Source organism: Trachurus trachurus (assembly GCF_905171665.1).
Source record: "Trachurus trachurus genome assembly, chromosome: 17".
Lineage (NCBI taxonomy): Eukaryota > Metazoa > Chordata > Actinopteri > Carangiformes > Carangidae > Trachurus > Trachurus trachurus.
In genome coordinates this window covers 14,117,468-14,142,640 of record NC_139900.1, presented here as the reverse complement: position 1 = coordinate 14,142,640, position 25,173 = coordinate 14,117,468, and the positions used below count along the sequence as shown (strand labels likewise).

General features: G+C 39.2%; 2 protein-coding genes across 2 annotated transcripts; both read left to right on the top strand.

Annotated features, from left to right (window-relative positions):
- Positions 1-393: 393 nt before the first annotated feature.
- On the top strand, positions 394-3,598 carry LOC311000852 (peptidyl-prolyl cis-trans isomerase FKBP1A-like). The gene is made up of 4 exons (XM_083991714.1): positions 394-538; positions 630-677; positions 1,609-1,721; positions 2,566-3,598. The coding sequence occupies exons 1-4, from the start codon at positions 502-504 to the stop codon at positions 2,689-2,691; spliced, it is 324 nt and encodes a 107-aa protein (XP_083847840.1). The 5' UTR covers positions 394-501; the 3' UTR covers positions 2,692-3,598.
- A 1,790-nt stretch (positions 3,599-5,388) lies between these two features.
- Positions 5,389-24,699, top strand: plxdc2a (plexin domain containing 2a; the record flags this gene model as incomplete). Its single annotated transcript, XM_083991290.1, has 13 exons — positions 5,389-5,625; positions 7,459-7,685; positions 7,775-7,918; positions 8,155-8,224; positions 8,464-8,586; positions 8,678-8,793; positions 8,871-8,970; positions 9,097-9,192; positions 9,476-9,557; positions 9,965-10,025; positions 10,139-10,370; positions 11,155-11,312; positions 24,484-24,699. The coding sequence occupies exons 1-13, from the start codon at positions 5,523-5,525 to the stop codon at positions 24,697-24,699; spliced, it is 1,728 nt and encodes a 575-aa protein (XP_083847416.1). The 5' UTR covers positions 5,389-5,522.
- Positions 24,700-25,173: the final 474 nt, after the last annotated feature.

Sequence of the window (25,173 nt, the reverse complement as noted above, 5' to 3'; positions counted from 1 at the left end):
TGTGTTGCAGACATAACACTCTCCATTTAATAGCAGACACAGTTTGTATTAGATGTCACGATTTAGTTTAATTTGATAGATAAAAATCCAGGTGAGAGATATGGAACAACATGAATAGGCTACATAACATGTCTCTATTGGCCTGTAATTTAGCATGCATGTTGAATTTGGGGAATTAAACTCAGGGCTGGGCTGTTGCTTGCAACTCTCACTCCTGGTTCTCATTCACATTTTTCCCCTCTTCTACTTCCAGACCAGGCAGGCACCGACATGGAGATTCAACAACACACCCAAACAAGCTCGGGGGAAAAAGGGGGCATTATTTGCACTTGCAAGTCAATGCAATGCAGTTATAGGGCGAGCCATTGCTTTAAGCCCGACCAGCTCGGCGGAGCATGTGAGACATGTTATAGGGAGCGGGCCAGGCCGACCCCAGTACATGTGACTGAGCCGAGCACGTAGACACACGGAGCTGCAGCAGGGAAGCGTCAGACGGCAACAATGGGAGTGCAGATTGAAACCATCACCCCCGGAGACGGTGAGGATTCATTAATTTTAATCGCGATGAATCGATAGTGTAATATTATATTATATATTTTCTAAATGAAGCGTTTTTCCTCCCATTTTAGGAAGGACTTTCCCGAAGAAAGGACAGAACGTTTCCGTGCACTACGTTGGTGAGACACTTTCACTCATCGTTAGGCTATATATAGAGTTAGCTGCTCAGATTTACACTTTTTTATCGATTTAAAACGGAATCCCAACAGATAAGGGTTTCCGTTTTGTTTTTTCACTCAGTTTGGAAATATATTTGGTCGCGTTATCTGAGAATTAAACGAGGAAATCGGTGCCACTTGTGTGAATGAAGCTAACGTAACAGCGGTTAGCCTAACGTTAGCCTAGCCTAGCTTAGCCTATTTTAGCTTAACGTATATTTAGCCTGGCATCGACTGGATTTGGTGTTGAAACTGATAGCCTGGTTTTGCCCTACAGCTGCCAAACAGCCCCCACAAAGCTGTACAGCTCATATGATTATATTATATTTCTCTAACACCGAGGTAGTAAATCAACCGTCAGGCTAGGCTAGGCTAGCCGCCTCCCTTCATGTCCACCCACTGTGCTAAGCTAACCCGAGCTAACGGGCTCCCTGCGCTTCCTGCAACATGAATGAAAAACCACGAGAGCCAGCGATGGTCTCTATCCCACAATATCGTCCCACTGTTCCCTTTTTAAATCGATGAAATTGTACCTATTTTTTCACTTTTGTAGTACATTTAACACTAAGTCGTGTTGTGGTTAAGATGCTACCACCACCATACTCAGGATTTAGCAGTTATGCAATCATTATCACAGGGTGTAGGTCTGCACCTAAATGGTGTACGTTTATCGAGGATCTGGACTATTTAATCAATCAGTTTGCTTATAAGATGTCAGAATGTAGGAGTAATGTTCTTATAAGTGTCTGTAACCTTTTAGTGTTATGTTAATTAATGGCTCTTAACATTTATGAAATTGGAACCAGGTAACATTTGTCATTTTTGTTTCAACAAGTGAAGAGTATGAGTGAATTAAAAAATCTGTCATAACAAGCATGTTGTTGTTGAACAGGCACCCTGACCAATGGGAAAAAGTTCGACTCCTCCAGGGACCGGGGACAACCCTTCAATTTCAAAATTGGAGAAGGTCAAGTAATCCGTGGTTGGGATGAAGGTGTAGCTCAGGTAAGGACAGGATGATACATTTAAGATACTCGGTGCACCTGTCGTAGAGCACCCATAGGCACATTAACCTGCAATCAGATAGATAGATAGATAGATAGATAGATAGATAGATAGATAGATAGACCATTTTAACCAGCTTTCCCAGTTTCCTTTTGTTATCCTCCTGAGGAACAAAAGCTGGCCCTGCCCCTTCTGGTAGATGGCACCAGTCCAGTTAACTGTCCAATGCACACCTGGATATTTATAAATGTGCACCACCTCAGTGGCCCTTCCTTGAACATTGACCGTCTGAAAACTGTCCAAAGTCAGAGGCAGTTCTTGTTGCTTCATTCTCCTCAGGCTGTTGTCAGATCCCTGTACTCCCCCTCCCGTTCCTGATAATACACCCAGTAGCTGCTAGAAGTACATTATGTATACACCAATGGACTTTCAGGCTTCAACTAATTAGATAACAGACATCCACTTAAATAAATCAGCTTCAGTAGAGACTGCTTGTGCTTGTTAAACATGAGCCCGACGGACTCAACCAAGTAAAAGCTACACACTCCTTGTCAACTCTTTTGGCTTAAGCCCTAGTAGCTATATACTATAAATAATATCTCATTAACAAACACGTCTGTTTCTCTCTTCAAACTCTTATAAAAACTTGATTCAACATTTTTTCCATTGCCTACAACATGTGTTCAGGCCTCCCTGGCTGCTAGATGCCTCTCTTGTCCGCTTTCTAAGTCACAAATCTGTCATAAATCTCAGCAGCTGGCTGGTCCTCGCTATACAAATTAGCTGCTCAATATTAAAACCACACAATTTCCTTCATTCAACTTGCTGTTCACCGCCTCCACAGATGAGCGTTGGCCAGAAGGCACTGCTGACCTGCTCGCCGGACTACGCTTATGGCAGCAAAGGATACCCACCCATCATCCCGGGAAACTCCACTCTCATCTTTGAAGTGGAGCTCCTGAGGTGCTGAAGTCTTTTTAAGATGAAAGTTGCTCTTCAGAGGGTCTTTTTTTTTTTTCATTCCACCCACATCTATGAAACAAATAAGTGTTTAATTTAAGGTGCCGTCAGTAGCATTTACGTACATGGATAAATCATTATAATTTTGATATCCTGTTGTAATCGAGACAAATTACAAACATATCCTGTTAATGCAAGTGTTATCATTGGTGCTAAGATGACGCTTTCAAAGGACTTAAATTAAATAGTACAACTACATGGGAAAGCTCTTGATCGCTTTCTTGCAGGGTTACATGAAACGATCAATAACACTCAGATCAGCCTGCCATCAACACATAATATCTTGTTGATTAATCTGCAGTGCCCATAAATCCAATTATTTGATCTTCACTCTTGTATTGGCCGGTTCGATCTTTGACTTAACTTATTTAATAGCACAAAAGATAAACAATTCACTTCAGAAAAGTGAACCAGAAACAACTTTGTCCTTTAGTGTTTATTCTAGTGTTTCAGATGTAGTGTGATAATGATTTTTGATGTCAAAATGCACATGTAACACCTTTCACTAAAAAGCTTATTTGTATTTTCCATCCATTTATTCCTTCAGTAGATGCATCGAGTCGGCAGCTTAAAAATTTGACACAAGAGACACTTTGTATGTTTAGAAACAATATTGGCTCATGGTTCAATTCTTTCTTCACCCTGCTTGTGTTGCCATTTATAATACAGGGAACAGGTTTTTTAAAACTGGTTCCTTAACACTATTCGGTCTTTTGTCACGTTATAGGCCTGAAGTGCTCTTGTATTGTCATGATTCCTGACATTTTTCTGCTGTTTTTATTTCTTCACTGTATCATCCAATAGAATTTGTCTGATCTGTGGGTATTGCATTCTTGCATTAAAAAAATATACCGTAATACTGTAATGTCTAATGTTTCATTCAGGATCACGTTTCACACTTTGCACACAGCTATATATGTATATATACGTATATGGGGATACATTTATTTTTAGATACACCCTGTAAACAAATCTGTTCAGGCACTAATAACGCTCAGGAGTTGGTGGTTTATTCATATTAAGAATTATTAAGCCTGTCTTTCCAGGAGGTGCATCAGATAAGTGAATGAACTGCTGAAGTGTGCGTTGTTGTTTTTTTTTAACAACTTTATTTAAGGCATTTTCAGTTATATAAGAATAACAAACATACAAACAAACGAATAATCAAAAATACAAGATACAAGATATCAGATCTTGTGAAAATAATCCCATACTAGTGCCCTCCCACATACCCTCCCTTGGGACCAAGAGTAGAGGAAAAAAAAAAAAAAAGTGGATCCAATGTTGCAAAAGTGTGACATCAAAAGACTAGTCAGACAGATTGAAAATAACAAAATAATATGATTAGTTAGAGAATAAACTTCTTAACATAATCAATAAAAGGAGACCACACTCTGGTGTATGCGTCACAAGAGCCGTTTAGTGTATGTCTTATCTTTTCTAACTGAAGCAAAGATAGAACCTCCTGAATCCATCTCCTGAAGGGCGGGCATTTATTAGATTTCCAGTTCATTAAGATCACCCTACGAGTTATAAGGCTGCAGAATGCTATTGCTCTCTTTTGTTTATTAGTGGTGTATATTTCTGAGGGTGTGACTCCAAACAAAGCGGTGAGTGGGTTGGGTTTGTGAAGTGTGCGTTTTTGGCACCACGTTTTGCTATTCACAGGTTGATGGGGTTGAAATATTTGACTTGAAGGGATTGTCCCGTCGGGCATTAGTAATGTTATTCATGACAATAATGTTGTCAGACTGGATTGTAGACTGGATTCTGCCCTGTGTGTGGGCAGATTGCATTTCACAATCACCTTTTTAAATGACCAAAAACAAAGCTCTGTTTCTCACACATGAAGAATCCTAATTATAAATAAATATGACTTATATAAATATAATCTTCCATAGAGTGTAGGCATTTAAGTATAAATTTAATGATGCTTTTGTGCAAATACAAAAATATTGCAGGATTCAAGCAGGTCCTGACATTAAATCAAAGATATTCAATATACGGATAAATCACAAGATTGAGGTGAACTAGCTTTTATGATCCAGCGACATCTAGTGGGAAAATACTGGATGTACACCAGGGAGCTCTGCTACCTTCACTGGCAATCTGTACAAATTTATAAGGCCGAGCAACTACGGTGAACTTATTATTAGGCCTATTACATTATAAATCCAATGTATTTGTTTGATGATTGAACTTTAACAACACTCATTGTTGCAGGTGTTGATTCCAGGTGGATTAATAGCCTACATAAGGGAATCTTTTCAATCAGAAACATGCATTAGGCCTATGACATGAACGTAATTTGTAGTTCACTTAAATTAGCACATTTAGTTAGTTGGTCACCCCTTCATAAAATGTATAACAGTAATTGAACACGTTAAAATCAATACTATTAATAACATGCTCTTTTTGGGTGTATGATTTGGGAAACTCCGACAGCACTTGAAGGCAGCATCCCTACTGGTACTGTCTCTCATCAACAGCGAAGTTTATTCCACTGCGGCCGAAGTGGCGCACAGTTGTCTGCGGACAATTAAAAGAAGAAATTAGCCTACGCGGATATTGATATGTTAACAACTTAAATATTGGGCAACACTAACAGTTAGGCTCGCAAAGTGCTGTTTTTCTCTTAATTACACGAGTGTGTGCGTTTTAAAATATAATTGTTTTTAATTTGACAGTTCCCAGCAGTGAGACAGACGTTGAGGTCTGAACACTTTGCGTCCATTCATGAGTTTCCTTGCGCTCTGAAGGAGTCGGACAGACAGGACGGACATGATGGCGGTGACCGCGACAAAGACAAAGGTTCATCTCATCACCGGACTCGTCATCGTTGTCCAGTTTCAAATAAGTTTCATGAAGCTAAAATCTGCCAACGGTGAGTCACAAGAAATCAACAGTAAAGCTGCATAGAACTGCATGTTGTTTGTGGGCAGGTCATTTTGCACAAGTATTGCAGCTAAAAAGAAACATAAACTAGATTTGAAGAGGAAAATATAATTTGCTACTATTGTTTTTTTTGTTTTTGTTTTTACTTAATCCCGTCAGTTTTATATTCAATGGAAATATAACCAGCTACATAAATGCCAAACCTATATTAATTCTAGCTCCTGTAATTTTACTGCGTCATATATGCTGTTAGTGTAGGGATTTGCTGGTAACCTAGGTTTTACTCATTGTGCAACAATGTGGTTCCACTTTTGACCATATTATGTTAATCATGATGATAAAATGTACTAAAATGTAAAAAGTGTTAGGCCTATTACATTTCTGTTCTGCAAGTAAACACAGTAACACACAAACACAGTTTAAGTCAAGTCACGTCACAGTTTATTTATAAAGCACATTTAAAACAACCTTAGTCGACCAAAGTGCTGTACAGTTGTAAAAATACAATATAGTTAATCATAAACACTATAATAAAATAAAAACAGAACAAGGAATAATAACCACTCAATTTAAAATAGTTTTTTGTGTGTTATAAGTGTTGATTACTTCCAACCATCACACTGAGATTTTATTTTGAAGACCCTGATAGGAAGTAGCCTAATAATTAAAGGTGTAATCGGGTGCAGGTGTGTTGCTGTTGCAGCTTTGGTTGTTTGTGCTGGAATGTATAAACTGTATTAATCCTAAACGATAAATATAAAGTTACTGTGCCTTATTTAATTCAAGTTAGCAGTGATTACAATCAGTGATTTAGTTACTGCTCTGTGTTGACATCGGCACCACTGGTCAGATTATGCAGCACGTCACACCGACACACAGGTGGACGGTTGTGAGGCCACCCTGAGAGAGAAATATAGACACAACACCCACTGCTCCCCTGCCTCACATGGCTGGTCCTGGACCTGCTGGTGTGAAGAATGTGAAGCATGTCTTCACCCTCTGCTGTGAAGAGAGGAATTAGGGCGCACTGTTGTCACTGGAGAGCCAGAACGACGGATGGACAGACGGGGGCCCAGCCACTGTTTGCCATATGGCACATGATGAGGAATTTTTCATGTGAGAAGATGCAGGGATTAGTTAACTGATGTCTGAGATGTTCAGGGACATGTGCACATCTAGCATCCCTTAACATGCAGGTTTCCCTCTTCAGTAGCGTTATGGTTGTTGAAAAAATATAATATCTAACACAAAACTTGTGTGAAATTTTTCCTTTTTTCCCCCAAGCTTTATTAAATCTCGAGAATCATTGAGAGCCCTCGTTTTCAATGATGTGGAGAGTCAAGACAGATATTTACAACACAATATACTGTACAGATAAGACAGCAACACAGCATACATTTTATAATAATAAAAAACACAAAAGACAGTGACATTAATTTAAAACAGTTACATTCATAGACAGAGGAGTTTGTTATCATAGTTTTAAACTGACCCGAAGACACAAGTGTCTGTAATTTTAATGTCAGTTGTCAGTTATTCCAGGTGGACGCAGCAGAAAAACCAAAAGCAGTTCTTCCAAATGAGGTGTTTGTCCATGTAATTTTGAGTGTCAACCAGTTACTTGAGTAAGTTGAGAATGAGACTGATTTAGCAAGGAGGTAATACATGATGGCATTCTTCCAGTTAAAGCTTTATATATAAATAAATGTTGTGACTTTTTGTGAGGCATCTAAAGTAGTACCTGTGTTGCATTAGACTTCATGTTGTTAGTGTGAATCCTTGTCCCTCCTTATCCCCCTGCCCTTTGTCTTTGATTCCTCAGGAGTCTACCGTAGTGATGCACAAGGACCGCCGTCTCCAGAGGGAAAGCTACATGTAAACATCGGGAGTCACAGGCCCAGGGAGAGGAGGTGGGTGTCCCGGCCCAGGTCTGGGGGCCCGGGCTGGGCTGCAGGTAAGAGAGACCACTACAGAGACCGGTACCAACCAGAGGAGTCCGCCTCAGACCTGCTTATGGAGGAGGGACATGACAACTCCACACAGATTGTGGTATTATTTTTTTCATTTCATTGTCTATTTACATGATAAACGGTTCTAATAAAGGATAATAAATACCCATACCTATATTTTTTTGGCAGGACAACGATCACGCCTACTACACATCTAAAATCTACGGCCCTGGAGATGCAGCCAGTAAAGAGCTGTGGGTGAACGTTGACGAGATGGAGGAAGACGAGGCGAAGGTCCGTGGCTTCCTGTCCAGCTCCCACAGGCAGGCTGAGGTATGAAATCAGCAAATGAATAAATGGCACAGTTGCTGTTTTTGCACAAACCCTAGCTGCTGAATTAAACTTGACTTACATAAGAATTGTTCATCAAAGCAGTTGGCTGCTTCTAGGATAGATTGCATTGGTGCTTATAACGAATTTACTTAATTTTTCTTGCTTACATGCTGTATAGTGGTGTTTAATCATCTGTACCATACAGCTGATTGCACTTTGTTTATATTTGCTTCCAGAGAGTGAATCTTTCCTTTGATTTTCCTTTCTATGGTCATATACTCAAAGAAATCACAGTGGCAACTGGAGGTGAGTCACATGAAGTATTTTCTAACGTTGAGTATTTAATCTCATTTTGTGCCACAAATATAAAATAATTGATGTTTGTATTATTACACATATTGTTTATATTATTTCATGATGAATTATGTCATTGTTTAAGGAAACACACCTGTATCACAGCTTTCCTTTGATTCTTTTCTTTATTTAAATTTTTTCCTACCCAAATTAAGTATCTATTCAAACCTCTGCATGTTTGTCTCTTCCAGGTTTCATCTACACTGGAGATATAATCCACCGGATGCTCACAGCCACTCAGTACATCGCCCCCCTGATGGCAGACTTTGACCCAAGTCTTTCGAAAAACTCCACCGTGTTTTACTTTGACAATGGTTAGAAAAACAGTTATTCACAACCCTTTTGGATTTTTAATTTTGGATGGAATAAATATAAGTGTGGTGTGTGTTCATGTCTTCCCTTTAGGAACGGCATTGGTGGTTCAGTGGAACCAGATTCACCTCCAGGACGTCGGTCTGGGAACGTTCACATTCCAGGCTGCTCTGCACAGCGACGGACGGATTGTGTTTGCATACAAAGAGGTGACTTTTTCCCCCTTTTTACATTGTGGTTCGGTTTTAATGTTAAATTATTTTAATCAGCTCTTTATTTTTTATAGATTCCTGTTGACGTCAGTGAAATCAGCACTGAGAATCATCCCGTCAAAGTGGGTTTATCAGATGCTTTTGTAGTTCTTCATGACATAGAGCAGATCCCTAGTAAGTGATAGATTTGTCCTATAAAATCTTTATTAAAAAAATACTATAATTAGCCAAATTATTCAACCGAAATACAGTCATCAATGATTTACACATCTATTCACATCTTTCTTTTACATGCTCCAGATGTTCGAAGGAGAACCATCTATGAGTATCACAAAGTTGACATTTTCAAGTCCAAAATCTCCAACTCTACAGCTGTGGAGATGATTCCTCTCCCTAGTAAGTTTATCCACTTAATAATAGATAGCAGAAAATATTGTCTGTGCACTATTCACTGGCAAACCTAATTCTTTTTATTTTCAGAGACAGTGAAATAGTTAGTAATAGTTAGTAAAAAAGAAAGAAAAGAAAGTAAAACAAGAAAGTATCCAGAAACTGATAACAGTAGCTGTTTCAAGTGAGCTCTACCCTGCAAGACATTCTGTCAAAATGCATTCAGGTTGTATTTTCTGAGGCCAAAGCCGTCCCTTCCTCTTGACTCTTCTCTCATCTTTATTCTCAGCATGTCTCCAGTTCTCCAGCTGTGGTCCATGTGTCACTTCTCAGATTGGCTTTAACTGCAGTTGGTGCAGTCGGCTACAAAGGTAAACTGGAAAAGCATGCAGAGTGCACACCACTGAGAGGGCTGCACATTCCTCTAAATGTCATTTAATAATGGCTAAATGTTTATAATAATACACATCCTTGGAAAATCATGGCCGAGGGCAGCAACAATATGAGTAATACTTGTTTTAATGTCTTTTTTCTTACTTCTCGAGTATAAATATAAATAGTAATTACAGTGTAAGTGATGATTGTCCACCCACCCATTTATTCAGATCAGTTTAATTTAACAAAAATAAAGTAATCCAACTGCAAAACTCTTTCCGGTTGGATCAAACACTGTAAATACAATCTATACGAAGCAGTCATTATATATTTGTAAATGAAGAAGTTGTGGTTAAGCTCTCCATACTCTCTATGCATTAGTCACATGTACTTCCTTCCTCAGATGCTCCAGTGGCTTTGATCGTAACCGGCAGGACTGGGTTGACCTCGGCTGCCCGGAGGAGGTTCTTTTGCATTTTACTAAATGTTTGTAGAGTTAAAGTTTAAGATAGGACTGAATCATATTTCAGTATTTCTGCACAAAAGAAGATTATACCGATCTGTCTTCTCTGTCCAGAGACGGGATCCCCGGTGTCTCCGGAAAACAGACGTCACCAACTCCACATCTCGCCAGCTGACACATACGACCACTCCCGTTACAGCGACCACAGTGCAGCAGCAGAGGACTTCCAGCATGACCTCCTCCCCCACTGGCAGGAGTTCCATCACCACCAACCCCTCAACACACAGCAGCACAAGCAGAAGAATAATATCCACGCCACAGCCCCCGACCAGCAAACCTGCAGAAGGTAAGGTGGCAAACGCTGGACAAGTCGTCTGTAGTGAACTGATAACAGCTCAGGACAGGACAGGCGTCATTTCCTTCTCATGGATTAGTGTTTGTTGTTGTGCACAGTTTCCACACCGGCTGAGTTCTGTAAGGCCTGAGAGTGTCGGGGTCAAGTGGTCAGCTATTTCCCAGGCCTCTGTTAGGTCATAGCTAAGCGTATACAGTGCCATGTTAAATACTGCATAGTGTCCTCAGCTACTGAGGGACGACTGGATATATGTGCATCACTGTGGTCTGTTATTTTTGGCTGTAGTAGCTATTGTTTGTAACATGAAAGGAATATGATGTCCTACTCAAACAAAAGCAAAGCAGACTTAAAGAACTACTGTAATCACATAACGTGCTCAAAAAGCTACTAAACTATTAGTAAAATGTAACTGGTGTCTTGGACACGCTTTTTTTTATTTTTTATCCTGAGATGTTTTTCATATCGTCACAGGACAAACAAATAAAAATGAATGCAGATATAAACATCCAAGTGAATGTCATTATGTTTTTGTTTTGTTTTTCTAGATAACACTGAGATTTCTTTGCACATCAAAGAAGCATGTAAGTCATTTATTGTTATCTGCTTTACTGAGCATCTGGGTTGATAAATGATCTATGGAAGAGCTCATAACACTGCAACTTGATGTGTGTGTTTTTAGTATCGGGCGAAAACTTGATTATTTAACCTGGTTTTGTAACTTTCAAACTGCATCACCTGTCTGACTCACCAACGTGTGACCCTCACCTTTCTACAGCAGGAGACAAGGAGAGCGCAGGAGACAATGAGGAGCGGCTGCAGATCGGTCTCCTGGCAGGCATCATCCTGACGATGGTCGTCATGGCAGCAGCCGTCCTCTTGTCCCTTTATGTGTACAACCACCCCACCTCCAGCGCCAGCCTCTTCTTCATGGAGGTCAGTGTCTAACTTGGTACAAACCGTCTGGAACAACTGAACTCCTCAAGTTACCAGAGTTTTTCATTTTAGGTTTTCATCTTCCTTTGCAATTTAAAGAAAAAAAGCAGCAACCACACAGATCCTTTTAAACCAAATCAGCGTCCTACCTCGAACTGCTTCCACACATTTCCAATCTGGTATTGCTGTTTTTTAAATTTTATTTAATTCTGACTTTGCTTTATGTTATGCTTTTTACAGTGTTGATTGTTTTTGAGCATTTGTAAAAGCACTTACAAATAAAAGTTATTATTATTTATTAGTATTTTGAACAAACCTCAGGGAAAGCAGCAGGAGCAGAGAAGTGTGTTATGACTTTGAGGTAAAACAAAAAAACAAAACAAGCAAACCATTTGTGTTTGGAGCCATGATTTCTTTTAAATGAAAAAAATATCCACATTACATTCTTCTAGTTAATTGACAGCTGATAAACAACAAACTGGTGGGTTATGACCTCCAATCAGCGCAGAGTGTTAACTGACTGGTTGAACTGAGAGCAAGACATTTGGTAACGCTTCCTTTTACGGTACTGTAATAACCATGTATTTACATGGTAATTACAAGGTAAGTACCATGTAATAAGGGAGTAGTAACTGTGAAATTGCCATGTAATTACAAGGTAACTATATAGGTAATTACCTTGTACTTTTAAAGTAATTGCCAAGGGTAATTACCAGGCAAATACCAAGTAACTACCTGGTAATAAGTATTAATTACTGGATAATTTGTAATTATATACCAACTATTTTGTTAATTGCCAAGTACTTACTAGGTAATTGCCAAGTAATTCCTTAAAAAGTACCTGGTAACAGCCAGGTAATAAGAAGTAATTCCTCAGTATATATAAAGTATTTATATGGTAACTATGTGATTAATTACTAGGCACTCACTAAGTAATTATTATATTATTTCCTAACAACCACATATAATAATTAGTAATTACTGGGTAATTACTGGGAGTAATTAGAAGGTAATTGCATAGTAATTAATAATGTACTTGTAACTACCCTTTAATTGTACCTGACAACTACAGAGGAAAGCTATGTAAATACACAGTAAGTACTGTGAAATTAACAAAGAAATGATTATGACACTACCAATTACTTGACTAAAAGGTGTAATTACCAAGACATCATAAGTTTCTACTAGATACTTACCATGTAATTACTAGGAAATGAAGAGTATTTACACCATGTATTTTCCTAGCAGTCAACTGGTTTTTACTACTTACCTGGTAACTTCTTAGTATTTACCCAGTAACTACAACATTTACCTGGTAATTACAGTTGAACTGTACTGTAAAAGGAAGTGAGGCCTGTTTCCATGCTATTATCTGGTAATTACTCATTTGTTACCCAGGAACTACAGAAATACCTACCTAGAAAGTACCTAGTTATTAAAGTGGATTTGTACTGTAAAAGGAAGTGAGGCCTGTTTTCATGTTATTAACTGGTAATTACTCATTTGTTACCCAGTAAATAGAAAAATATCTACCTGGAAAGTACCTAGTTATTAAAGTGGATTTGTACTGTAAAAGGAAGTGAGGCCTGTTTCCATGCTATTAACTGGTAATTACACATTCGTTACCCAGGAACTACAGAAATACCTACCTAGAAAGTACCTAGTTATTAAAGTGGATTTGTACTGTAAAAGGAAGTGAGGCCTGTTTTCATGTTATTAACTGGTAATTACTCATTTGTTACCCAGTAAATAGAAAAATATCTACCTGGAAAGTACCTAGTTATTAAAGTGGATTTGTACTGTAAAAGGAAGTGAGGTCTGTTTCCATTTTATTACCTGGGAATTACTCAGTATTTAGCCCGTAACTAGGAAACTATCACATTACCCAAGACACTTGGACTGGAAATGCCGCAAAACCGACCAGTGTCTATGATACAGTGTCAGAGTACACTGATACAGTTACAGAGTCTGATTCTCCCCCTGAACAGCACACTGTATCTGTCAGGAGATAAGAGTTCCCATCAAAAACCACCATCACCAGCCATCAAACTACATTAAGATGAATGCATTACTTTGACACTTCCTCACTCAAAACACCTCGCTGTGACAGATATGCAAAAACAAGTGAGCTGCCAAAGATAAACATTTTAATCAAATTCTTATAAAACAATCTCAGAAACAGTGCAAATTTTTAACAGTCAGGCACTTAAAAAAAAAAAAAAAATCAGAATATGCTTCTTTTTCAATAAATAAATAAAAATAAAATAAAAACATCAGTGATAAATAATAACTATAAATAATAATTACTAAGTAAACAGTCCCAGTCTTGGGAATTCACATCACCATGTGTCCGGCCCCAAGCACTGGTAAGGCTTTCCACTTTTTGGTCTCTGAAAAGTGTAACATGTAAAATCCCTCCTGTAAAGCAATGGCTCCAACGGTTAAACTTTATGATAAAAAGAACAGGTATTTGGCATTTGTCCGGGACACAAAACTAGTCAAAACAACAACGTATTAACTCTAACTGTGTGTGTGTGTGTGTGTGTGTGTGTGTGTGTGTGTGTGTGTGTGTGTGTGTGTGTGTGTGTGTGTGTGTGTGTGTGTGAATTCACATCATCCTGTGTTTCCTGCAGACTGGTCTGGCCCCAAGCACTGGGTGGGCGTTTTTCAGAAACCAAAAGGTGATTTTAAGGACTTTAAGACAGTGCAGACACTGGTTGATTCTTCACTTTTTGGTTTCTGAAAACACCCACCTAGCACAAGCACCCACATGGGCCAGACCAGTCTGCAGAAGACACATGATAATGTGATATCACATGGCTGGTGCTTCACCAGGCCCCCTCATTTCTGAAATTTGTATGTGATGTTGAGCAGCTCACTGTCCTTCCTCATCTTATCCACTTTCACCTTTAGGGTGGGGTTTGCATCCAAAAATGCCTTGCATACTTTGGCAAAGCTGGCCAAACTCTGCTTTTCAGCAATTATGGGCAGCTCTCCAAAATCCCCACCCTCTCCGGCAATGAGGACATCTGCGATAACCGCAGTCCCTGCGATGGTGTTGCGGTCCAAGTCAAAGGCCCTACAGGTTTCTGGGATGCTCCTGGTCCTCTTATACATCCTCACCAACTTCTTATAACGGTGGACCACATCCTCTGGGCTACCGACTACAAGACAGATCAAAGAAGAAAAAAAAAAGAAAGGGAAAAAAACACAATCATAATTACAAATATATTGTACAATCCGAGTATACATGATGATCAGTATTTAAACTATTCTTTTTCACTTCAGGGTTTAATTGATAGTCTATACATAACAGTTTCATAATACACTGTAGTCGATAAAAAAGGGGAACATTTACCAAATTTTGGGGTCACTTAATAAATCAGTGCATTTTCATGCTGCAGTGTGATGTAAAATTTAAAAATTCAAGGTCCCCCCCTTAACTCTGACAGTGCACAAATGGACTGGTTATGGCTCATTTGGTTCCATCTGTACATCAGAGTTTTGTGTCAAGAGTTATAAGAGAGGTATACTCTTAGGGGTCGATTTAGAACGCTTAAGGTAAACCCAGAGTCCCTGAAATCCACTTTGATAACCACTGATGTAAGCAAAAGCACTGTTTGTGTGTGCATTGTTACAGAAGCAATATGAAAATCTTTATTTTCCCAGATACCTCGCTTTCCAAACGAAGCCTTCTTTGACTTTTTCTTTCGGGAGTCCTCATCTGATGATGATGACGACGATGCTGGCTTCCTTCTTCTCTTTTTGGCAGCCTTCTTTATTTCAAAGGAGGGCTCAGAAGAGTCGGAGGACTCACCAAGGTCATGGATCCTATTCTGTGAACCTTAAAGTCAGCAAATATATAAAGAGTGAACCAAAGAGCAAAAAAATAAAAATAAGAATGCAGTGATAGCAATTTTATTTCATGAATAAATATGAGAAAAATTAAAGAAATTACATAAATTAGAAAGCAGGGTTTCCCCCAGAAAACTTGTTAGGCCCGGTGGTAGGGTGACTCCGGCAGCGCACCCGCGGCCCACTGGTGCCCAAGTGTGTATTTTTTTGTGACAGGGGACTGACCCTAACCACTGACTGATGGCAAGGCCCTACGTGTAGGTAACAGATTCATTAATGGAGTAGTAGAATTTAGAAGACATGATTCCATAAAGCCTTGCCTAAATGTTTAAAGTTAACTGGAAATCTTAAAGGCAGGAACTGTTTCAGTGACTGAAATAGGCTACTGGCGAAAAAAAATAAAACAGCGACGAGAGCTGGATGTGATCGCTCAAAACTTGACACTGTGTCTTAGGACAAGTCTTCATAGTTGATGCTCTGCAGTGTCCGGTCTTGTCGCTGAGCCGATGTTTTACCCTCCAGCTCCGCAGATCACGTCTATGAAAACTATGAATGATCTTTGTAACTGTGTCTCTTTGATATCGCCAAACTTCCGGGTGACGTAAACCCGACCCAATTAAATATTAAAATCAAATTCTGTCCTGTTGCCCGTTTTTCCATTTCGTATTTTTGATCTGAGCCTAAAATTGAAATATGAAAAACCAGACATTTTTTCATATTTCGTGTTTGATTAAAAAACAAAAAACAAAATAATCTGTCACTTTTTCATTTTTTGATTTTTGATTTCCAATTGAAAATGGAAAGAACAAATGATACACGGATTGTTTTCAACTGGTGAGGCATTGCAGGTGGTCCCTGGCCATGCATTCATTGAAAAGACTTTTCCTTTTTAAATTTTCCTTTTAGTTCAATTTGCTACTCTCTTTTTCTTGTTTGCAGGTGATAGAATGATAAAACTGCTCTTTTCTGGTAATAAAATGTTTTGAGAACGGACAATATACGGACAACATCCATATTGTTGGATGGGTCTATGATGGACCCACCTGACAATAGTGGTGGTCCCCAGGTTGCTCCTAGTCAGAATGGTGGTCCCTGGGTCAAAGTCAGCTGAAAACCCCTGCTTTAAATGGTAGTTTGAGCCTGACATGTAGGTTTTGGGAGGAACAGTCTAGTTACCTTTTGAACCGGCCTCAGAGGAAAGAGACTTCTCCTTTAGGAGATCCCGCTCCTGTTTTAGTAGTCTGTTCTCTTCCTTAAGGAGACGAATCTCTTCTTTGAGGAGCCGGTTCTCTCCCTTTAGCTGGTTCAAGTCCGACTTGAATTTTTCCATGGTTCCACAAGAACCGCCTCGAACCTCTTCAACTGAAAAAGATGCGCAGTATTAAATACTTAGAATTGTATTTGTTTCGATGTTTTAACAGTCATAGGCTATTCTATTTCAGTTAGACAAAGCTTTGTAACTAAGCCTTGCCAAGCCAGAAGGCCCATAGGGCAGGAGCCTATTTCCTGTTTCTTCAGCATGAGGCAGCTTTGTGTACATTACAAGTCCACCCCCTGGACATGATGCTAGTATGTCGCAGGGACTCAATCTATATCCCACCTGGGAATAAAATTCTTACCTCCGATATCGGACTCCACCTCCTCCAAGTTGTGTTCGACTGGCAAAGTCTTCCTCTTGTAATCCTCTCTTTTTTTCCCTCTTCGGGTTTGTATTTGAGACATGACTCTGTTGGGTAAAATAACCAAATTAAAATAATTAAACAAAGCTGTATCTGTTATACAGTATGATATATAAATCAACTCTGAGCTGATTTATGGCTCATAAAGTGGTCTGGGACCCCTAGGGGGCCGTCACAGTTACTACAGGGGGGCCACCAAATATTTGTCATTTTTGTTTGATCTACATTAACCACATGAATATTTTCAGTCACTCAAATGCATATACCGTTGACGCGTTTTAAGCTAGTAGATCAGCTATTTCTTTTGACATTTTTTAATTTGTATCCTGAATTATTTTCTTTTTTACTATTTTTGAATTGGAATCGGGAAAATTTACATATATTCATTTTAAAATTAATTTTCATGCTAACATTGTGAACTTCTATTCGAATACAATAAACACAAAATATATAATAGGCATTAATATAGACTGAAGTAATAAAAGAGGGTCATGTTTATATGTTTTGAATTGTAACCGCAGAAATAAATAAATCAGGTGAAATAACAATGTTTAACATTTCACTTAAATCTCCAAAGCTCTTTTGAAAACCCCCTGGGGGTCCGAATCATTGGTCGAGAAACCGGAAGTCATCATCGTTTACCTCAAGCATCAATTTGGAGGTCCGCTAACAAATTTACACATTTTAATCACAAAATGTAATGAATAATGAACTTATCACGGAGGTATCACAGTAGAATTCACGTGCGAAGTTCCCGGAAAAACGCCGCATTTAACGGCTGGATTGAAAACCTTCTCGAAAGGCTAGAATTGCCCCGAGCTCTTGACAGATCGGCCAAAGAGTAAGCTCGTGATAGCAATTTTTCCCATTAAGTTTTGTTGTGTGGTTCCCGAGATATTCTGCAAAATACCGACGATGTCGCGTGGGGGCGCCGGCGCACCCGCGGAGTTAACAGGGTTGTAAAACCCTACCAGTGTTGTGCTAGTTACTCAAAAATAGTAACTAGTTACAGTTACTAGTTAACTCAGTTTGTAACTCAGTTACTTAAACCAAAAAGTAATGCGTTACTGAAAAAGTTACTTTTCTGTTACTTTAAAAGTTTTTTTTTTCTAATGCTCCCATTAAATAAAGGTTATGAATTCCCCTCTAACCTCATGTCAGTTCTGTAGCTACTGATGCTGATGAAAAAACGTGTTTTTTATCTGTTAAATGTTATCATCACCATCATGATGCATGATGTCAGCATGTACAGCAGCTTGAACTGCAAAAAAAAAAATTGAGGATAGGCCTACGTCTTATTTTGACCGAGTTACATTCAATGACCGAAATAAATTCACTCCAGCGGTTGTTGTTTTTTCTCTCGATCGATCAGCTGTGTTTACCCAGAGCGGTCGCTCTGTGTTTACCGTTTCAGACGTCCGTCTGTCGGACTCCAATACCGCAGCTGCTCGGGTGGAGTGGGTGAAGTGTGTCTCGCTGTGACTCTGGAGCTGTGTCCCAGTTCAGGGTCTGCAGCCTGAACCGGGACACAGCTTTGGTCTCGGATGCTGCGTTAGCTAACGTTACCTTAGCTCGCCGTCATGCCCTGCTCTGACCCAGTCCTCTTCATGGAGCGTGTTTGATTACGTGTGGGACGCTAGAGGGCGGCCACCAAGCGCTTTGTTTCTCACATGTGCTCTGTTCTTTCAATTCAATGAAACTTTATTGATCGCTGAAATGTCATGGGAAGTGTGTGCCGCTGTAAAATCTCACCAAAAGGAACGGAAAGGGACGGAGTAACGCAGTGTTTGGTAACGGGAACGGAGTTACTGATTTAAAAAAAAACAACGCGTTACGTTATTAGTTACTTAAAAAAGTAACGGCGTTACTAATAACGCGTTACTACCCAACACTGAACCCTACACACGAATAAATTAACCTCGCATTAACAGGCCTTCTGCAATCTAGAACAGTCGGCCCAGTGCTCAGATCTAGCCTAGCCTACCAACTTTCCCCAATGTTGTTAGCTTTATCCATTTTCACGTTAGCAACCATGGCATGCAAACCACCGTCAGATTATATTAACTGTTAATGTTACAATTATTTCTCAGGTAAATGTGTCACTTACCAAGGTGTTTTTCTTCCGTGGTTGGGAAAGTGGAGCACACACCGGGAGAATGCGGGTTTCTGTGACGACTCGCGTAGGAGTGGTGGAGGTTCTGTTTCGCCTTCACGTTGGTGACGTTGCATACGCATGTGTACACGTCATTACGCTCTGGAGACGTTCAATAGCCCGCGAAGATAGGAGCGCCAGCAAAAAAGCGCCACGAGCAGGTCAAGCTTCTTACTGTGTAGGTAGGCAGGCAGAGTAGGCACTGATTTATTGATTAATTGATTGATTGATAGGTTGATTGATAGGTTTATTATAAGTTTGCATCTTACTCAGGTCAAGTAAGAAGATTGCACTATTAAGCCTGAGCTTATTTGTTTCAATTGAGATCCTTTTTTTTTAACTAAGAAGAAGGCAATTTCTTTAAAAAGAAGTCAACCATGACTTTAATAAGAAAACTCCTGCAAAATACAGCACAAGGCGGAAAACCTCTGATACGGTGGCTTCAGAGGGAGAGGCTGTTGGCCAGTAAAAAAAGATGCCCAGTTTGCCACAGGCAAATGAAGTTCAAAAAAACAAACACAAACAAAGATGGATATCGGTGGTAAGTGATGATCATTATCTTATTATTATCATCTTTATTGTTATATATATATATTATTTATTTATATTTATATTATTTATATATTTTTTCTAAAAAAAAAAGCTACAATGTTTCAGTGTGCAATACACCTCCTAATCTATAGTCTCATTGTTGAAAGTAAATGGAGAACAGAAAATGGCCATACATCAGATTATATTTCTTTTTAGATGCGAGTAGTCCCGTGGGAGTGTACAATATTGTAACATTCCGTGGCCGGGGGTTAAACACTCTATATTTCAATATGAACGTTTATGTAGATGTAAGGGGTAAATGTTTTCCTCCTAACAAGGGACATGACCATGTTTACAATCTCATATACTCTTGAGAATCTATGTTACTACTTAAAATTATATTTACAGGTGTGGTATGTTATTTTACAGGAGCTGCAGAAGGTCATCACATGGGGGCAGGGCAATAATAAGGTCCATCAGAGATGGATCCATTTTCTCTGGATCACACATCCCATTACAATCATGGATGCAGATTATGCACAGGTTGGATGTTTCTCTCCCTCACTTCAATTCAAATGGTCTCTCATTCTCTCATAAGCTGTGTAATTGTATTTTGTTACGCAATAATTGATTATTTTGTGCGTTTCATTTTAGCTTTGACCATTCCAATCAGGTAGACCTAATACAGTACATGCAAATACCACATGTAAACAGTGTCTCTTAACATGAATAGCCAAATGCATACTGACATATTACATAGAGCAGTGGTCCCCAAACCTTGTATCTCAAAATCCAAAAGCCAAGTTATATTTGCCCAGATTGCAAACTTATGAACATAGCAGATTTACTGAATGTGTTCACACCGCAATGTGAACTTGTAGATCAGCTATTTTTACTACTTCTATTGGTTATATAATTTATGGAGTCTTAGTTTTCTTTCATGTATTAAGGAAGTTAATGAGAAATCAGTGCTTGTTTGTTTTTTAAAATCATGAAAACTTACATATGCTTTTTTGAAGAATGTTTTTGAAAAGGTTTTGAAATAATAACAATAATTAGGGGATCCATGTATTTATTCGCGACCCACAAATGGGTTCTGACCCAATGTTTTGGAACCATTGACATAGAGTACACATTCTAAAGAAATCATGCACGTTCATCCATCCCAACATTTACAATATGCACAATGGATATTGTAGCAACAACCTATTTATATAAGGACCCCTCCCTGTCTACAAAACTATCCTATCCCTGTAGCTAATATTTTGATAGCAGTTGTCCTCTGTTTTTTTGGCTCAGCTTGGCACAAGGATTGAGGCGAAGACATGTGGACATGATAGAAGATGGTGTGTGTGGAAGCCCCAAGTCTCTCACCAGGGTGACAACCCTACTCCGTGAAATATGCTGTAAAGCTGTGAGGCGGATGGAGAGAAACTGGAAGATGAGGATCGGAGGGAGAACAGCGTTCGTCGCAATAGACGAGAGCAAGTTTCGACACAAAAGAAAAGTAAGGTTTTATACGCTACTAAAACAGGGACAATGGGTTTTAAACATAGGCATCAAAGGGTTGGATTGGGGGGTGCCTGCTGGGTTACTGGTCCAGGCACATTCTATATTGGCTGTGATGCCCAGGCGGCATCACTGGTTCGATTCCCGAGCCAGACATTTGCCACACTTCTCCCCCCATCTCTCTCCCCCTTTCCTGTCAGACTACTGTCCTATCCAATAAAGGCAAAAATGCCCAAAAACAAATCTTAAAAAGAAGGGAAAAAAAAACAAAAACAAAAAATCTACAACCTATAAAAGGTTAATCTCCATGGTGATGTAACTGCCAGAATGTTATGAAAATATAAATGGATCCTTTAAGTGCTTCAATTTAGCTGCTAAAATGTTGTGTGAAGAACAGTGAGTCTGTTCTTCATTGTCTTCAGACAAAAGTCTTGCAGGTACTGGGCATGTGAGATATAGAAATCAGGGGCATTATTGGCTTTCTTTGACATTATCCATGACTACATTCATATACCACCTCTTGATCCATGTCTCAAACTATGCCATGTGGGGGCAGTTAATTTGAATAGAAGACCCTCAAAATTGTCCCCAAATAAATGTATTTTATTTATGTATTTAAATTTAATTGGAACATTCAGAAATGGTGCAGAAATGCCATTAAGCATGACATTTTGTTTATTTTCAGTATGGACGTGGACGACGTGGCAACACCTGGCGACGGAGGTCCTGGGTATTCGGGATGATGGAGGTCAAGGGGTCCCGTAGACGCCCGGTGCTGAAACTTGTAGAAAACCGATCGAGGAGAATCTTGCACCCGATAATTCTCAAATACGTTAGACCTGGAAGCCAAATAATCAGTGATTGTTGGCGTGCATACGACAGGTTGGCCAGGGATGGATATATTCACTACCAGGTGAATCATCAGCGGTACTTTGTTCACCCTGGGAATGGTGCTCATACACAACACATTGAGCGTGCATGGAGGAGCTGTAAGGAGAACATATACCGCTACAGGGGGAACCTATCCGAAAGTGCTCTCAAGATGAACTTGAAGTTCATTGAATGGAACCAGTGGCTGGGGAAAGAGCACAGGGAGGGCATCTTAGGCCGCTTGTTTAAAGACATTAGAGCATGTCACAAAGTGTAAGCCGAAATGAGGGGGCCTGGTGAAGCACCAGCCATGTGATATCACATTATCATGTGTCTTCTGCAGACTGGTCTGGCCCATGTGGGTGCTTGTGCTAGGTGGGTGTTTTCAGAAACCAAAAAGTGAAGAATCAACCAGTGTCTGCACTGTCTTAAAGTCCTTAAAATCACCTTTTGGTTTCTGAAAAACGCCCACCCAGTGCTTGGGGCCAGACCAGTCTGCAGGAAACACAGGATGATGTGAATTCACACACACACACACACACACACACACACACACACACACACACAGTTAGAGTTAATACGTTGTTGTTTTGACTAGTTTTGTGTCCCGGACAAATGCCAAATACCTGTTCTTTTTATCATAAAGTTTAACCGTTGGAGCCATTGCTTTACAGGAGGGATTTTACATGTTACACTTTTCAGAGACCAAAAAGTGGAAAGCCTTACCAGTGCTTGGGGCCAGACACATGGTGATGTGAATTCCCAAGACTGGGACTGTTTACTTAGTAATTATTATTTATAGTTATTATTTATCACTGATGTTTTTATTTTATTTTTATTTATTTATTGAAAAAGAAGCATATTCTGATTTTTTTTTTTTTTAAAGTGCCTGACTGTTAAAAAATTGCACTGTTTCTGAGATTGTTTTATAAGAATTTGATTCAAATGTTTATCTTTGGCAGCTCACTTGTTTTTGCATATCTGTCACAGCGAGGTGTTTTGAGTGAGGAAGTGTCAATCTTAATGTAGTTTGATGGCTGGTGATGGTGGTTTTTGATGGGAACTCTTATCTCCTGACAGATACAGTGTGCTGTTCAGGGGGAGAATCAGACTCTGTAACTGTATCAGTGTACTCTGACACTGTATCATAGACACTGGTCGGTTTTGCGGCATTTCCAGTCCAAGTGTCTTGGGTAATGTGATAGTTTCCTAGTTACGGGCTAAATACTGAGTAATTCCCAGGTAATAAAATGGAAACAGACCTCACTTCCTTTTACAGTACAAATCCACTTTAATAACTAGGTACTTTCCAGGTAGATATTTTTCTATTTACTGGGTAACAAATGAGTAATTACCAGTTAATAACATGAAAACAGGCCTCACTTCCTTTTACAGTACAAATCCACTTTAATAACTAGGTACTTTCTAGGTAGGTATTTCTGTAGTTCCTGGGTAACAAATGAGTAATTACCAGATAATAGCATGGAAACAGGCCTCACTTCCTTTTACAGTACAGTTCAACTGTAATTACCAGGTAAATGTTGTAGTTACTGGGTAAATACTAAGAAGTTACCAGGTAAGTAGTAAAAACCAGTTGACTGCTAGGAAAATACATGGTGTAAATACTCTTCATTTCCTAGTAATTACATGGTAAGTATCTAGTAGAAACTTATGATGTCTTGGTAATTACACCTTTTAGTCAAGTAATTGGTAGTGTCATAATCATTTCTTTGTTAATTTCACAGTACTTACTGTGTATTTACATAGCTTTCCTCTGTAGTTGTCAGGTACAATTAAAGGGTAGTTACAAGTACATTATTAATTACTATGCAATTACCTTCTAATTACTCCCAGTAATTACCCAGTAATTACTAATTATTATATGTGGTTGTTAGGAAATAATATAATAATTACTTAGTGAGTGCCTAGTAATTAATCACATAGTTACCATATAAATACTTTATATATACTGAGGAATTACTTCTTATTACCTGGCTGTTACCAGGTACTTTTTAAGGAATTACTTGGCAATTACCTAGTAAGTACTTGGCAATTAACAAAATAGTTGGTATATAATTACAAATTATCCAGTAATTAATACTTATTACCAGGTAGTTACTTGGTATTTGCCTGGTAATTACCCTTGGCAATTACTTTAAAAGTACAAGGTAATTACCTATATAGTTACCTTGTAATTACATGGCAATTTCACAGTTACTACTCCCTTATTACATGGTACTTACCTTGTAATTACCATGTAAATACATGGTTATTACAGTACCGTAAAAGGAAGCGTTACCAGACATTTTGACCACAACTGCAAGATTACCAGAAAACCTTGTATGGATACTCGATTCTTAAATGTTGGCGACCCCTTCAACTTTCAGGGGGCACTACTTTCTTTAGCAGCATCAAAATCAAGTGTCAAAATGGGTAATCAATCATTTTCACGAGTTTGGATCAGAAATAATTTATATGGATTTAATAATAACTTTTTGTTTTCTTATGCTATATCCAAAGTTTCCTTTTTCAGTCCCACTTGTGTTTCAGTTTTCCTTTCTTCCTCCCCCCACAGCGACGGCCGACCCACTGGCCAATCATGAAGTTCAGGCGGGGGTCCGGTCGGCCTTCGTACGCTGAGGTGGAGGCTCCAGGACAGGACAGAGACAGCACAGTGGTCATCGACCCCAAACAGTCTTTTGTCATGTCGGACAGAAGAGAGAGCGAACAGAAAGAAGGATTCATAGTCCCCGATCAGAGAGAGCGCTTCCTGTTCTCAGAGAGCTCCTGACCAAAACTACGTTTCCCACAAGACCTTTGGGACAGAGCTGGTACTCTTATTATATGATGTGAGTTAGTGTTCCTTCTTTGAATGCTGATGCATTTCTCACCTAAGCTGTTGCTCAGATTTATTTTCAGGACAGGATCCAAGCATTCAAAGACAGAGGAGGAAACTGACTACAGATTTTATGCAACAGTCTGGCTTCATGTTTGTGTTTGCTCTGTGAGCCACAGAACTGTTTTCACTCAATGGAAAAAAGTACTTGGATGTTTTTTCTTTGCTCAGGTCATTCACTCGTTTACTGCAGAATGTTTGTTTTGAGATTTCTCTCAAAGACGGCCGATGTTTTTCGTTCCCACACCTACTTCACAAGGAGGAATGTCATATTTGGGTGTCACTTCCTCATCTCAAAAATACAGTATAAATTCCTCACCATAACACCTAGGGGCAGGCAGGGTACACAGTGTGTTCAGTGCTTTTCAT

Coding starts and splice junctions, on each gene's coding strand:
- LOC311000852 (XM_083991714.1), top strand. CDS start 502: ATGGGAGTGCAGATTGAAACCATCACCCCCGGAGACG. Junction 678..1,608: donor CGTTTCCGTGCACTACGTTG/GTGAGACACTTT, acceptor GTTGTTGAACAG/GCACCCTGACCAATGGGAAA. Junction 1,722..2,565: donor GGGATGAAGGTGTAGCTCAG/GTAAGGACAGGA, acceptor CCGCCTCCACAG/ATGAGCGTTGGCCAGAAGGC.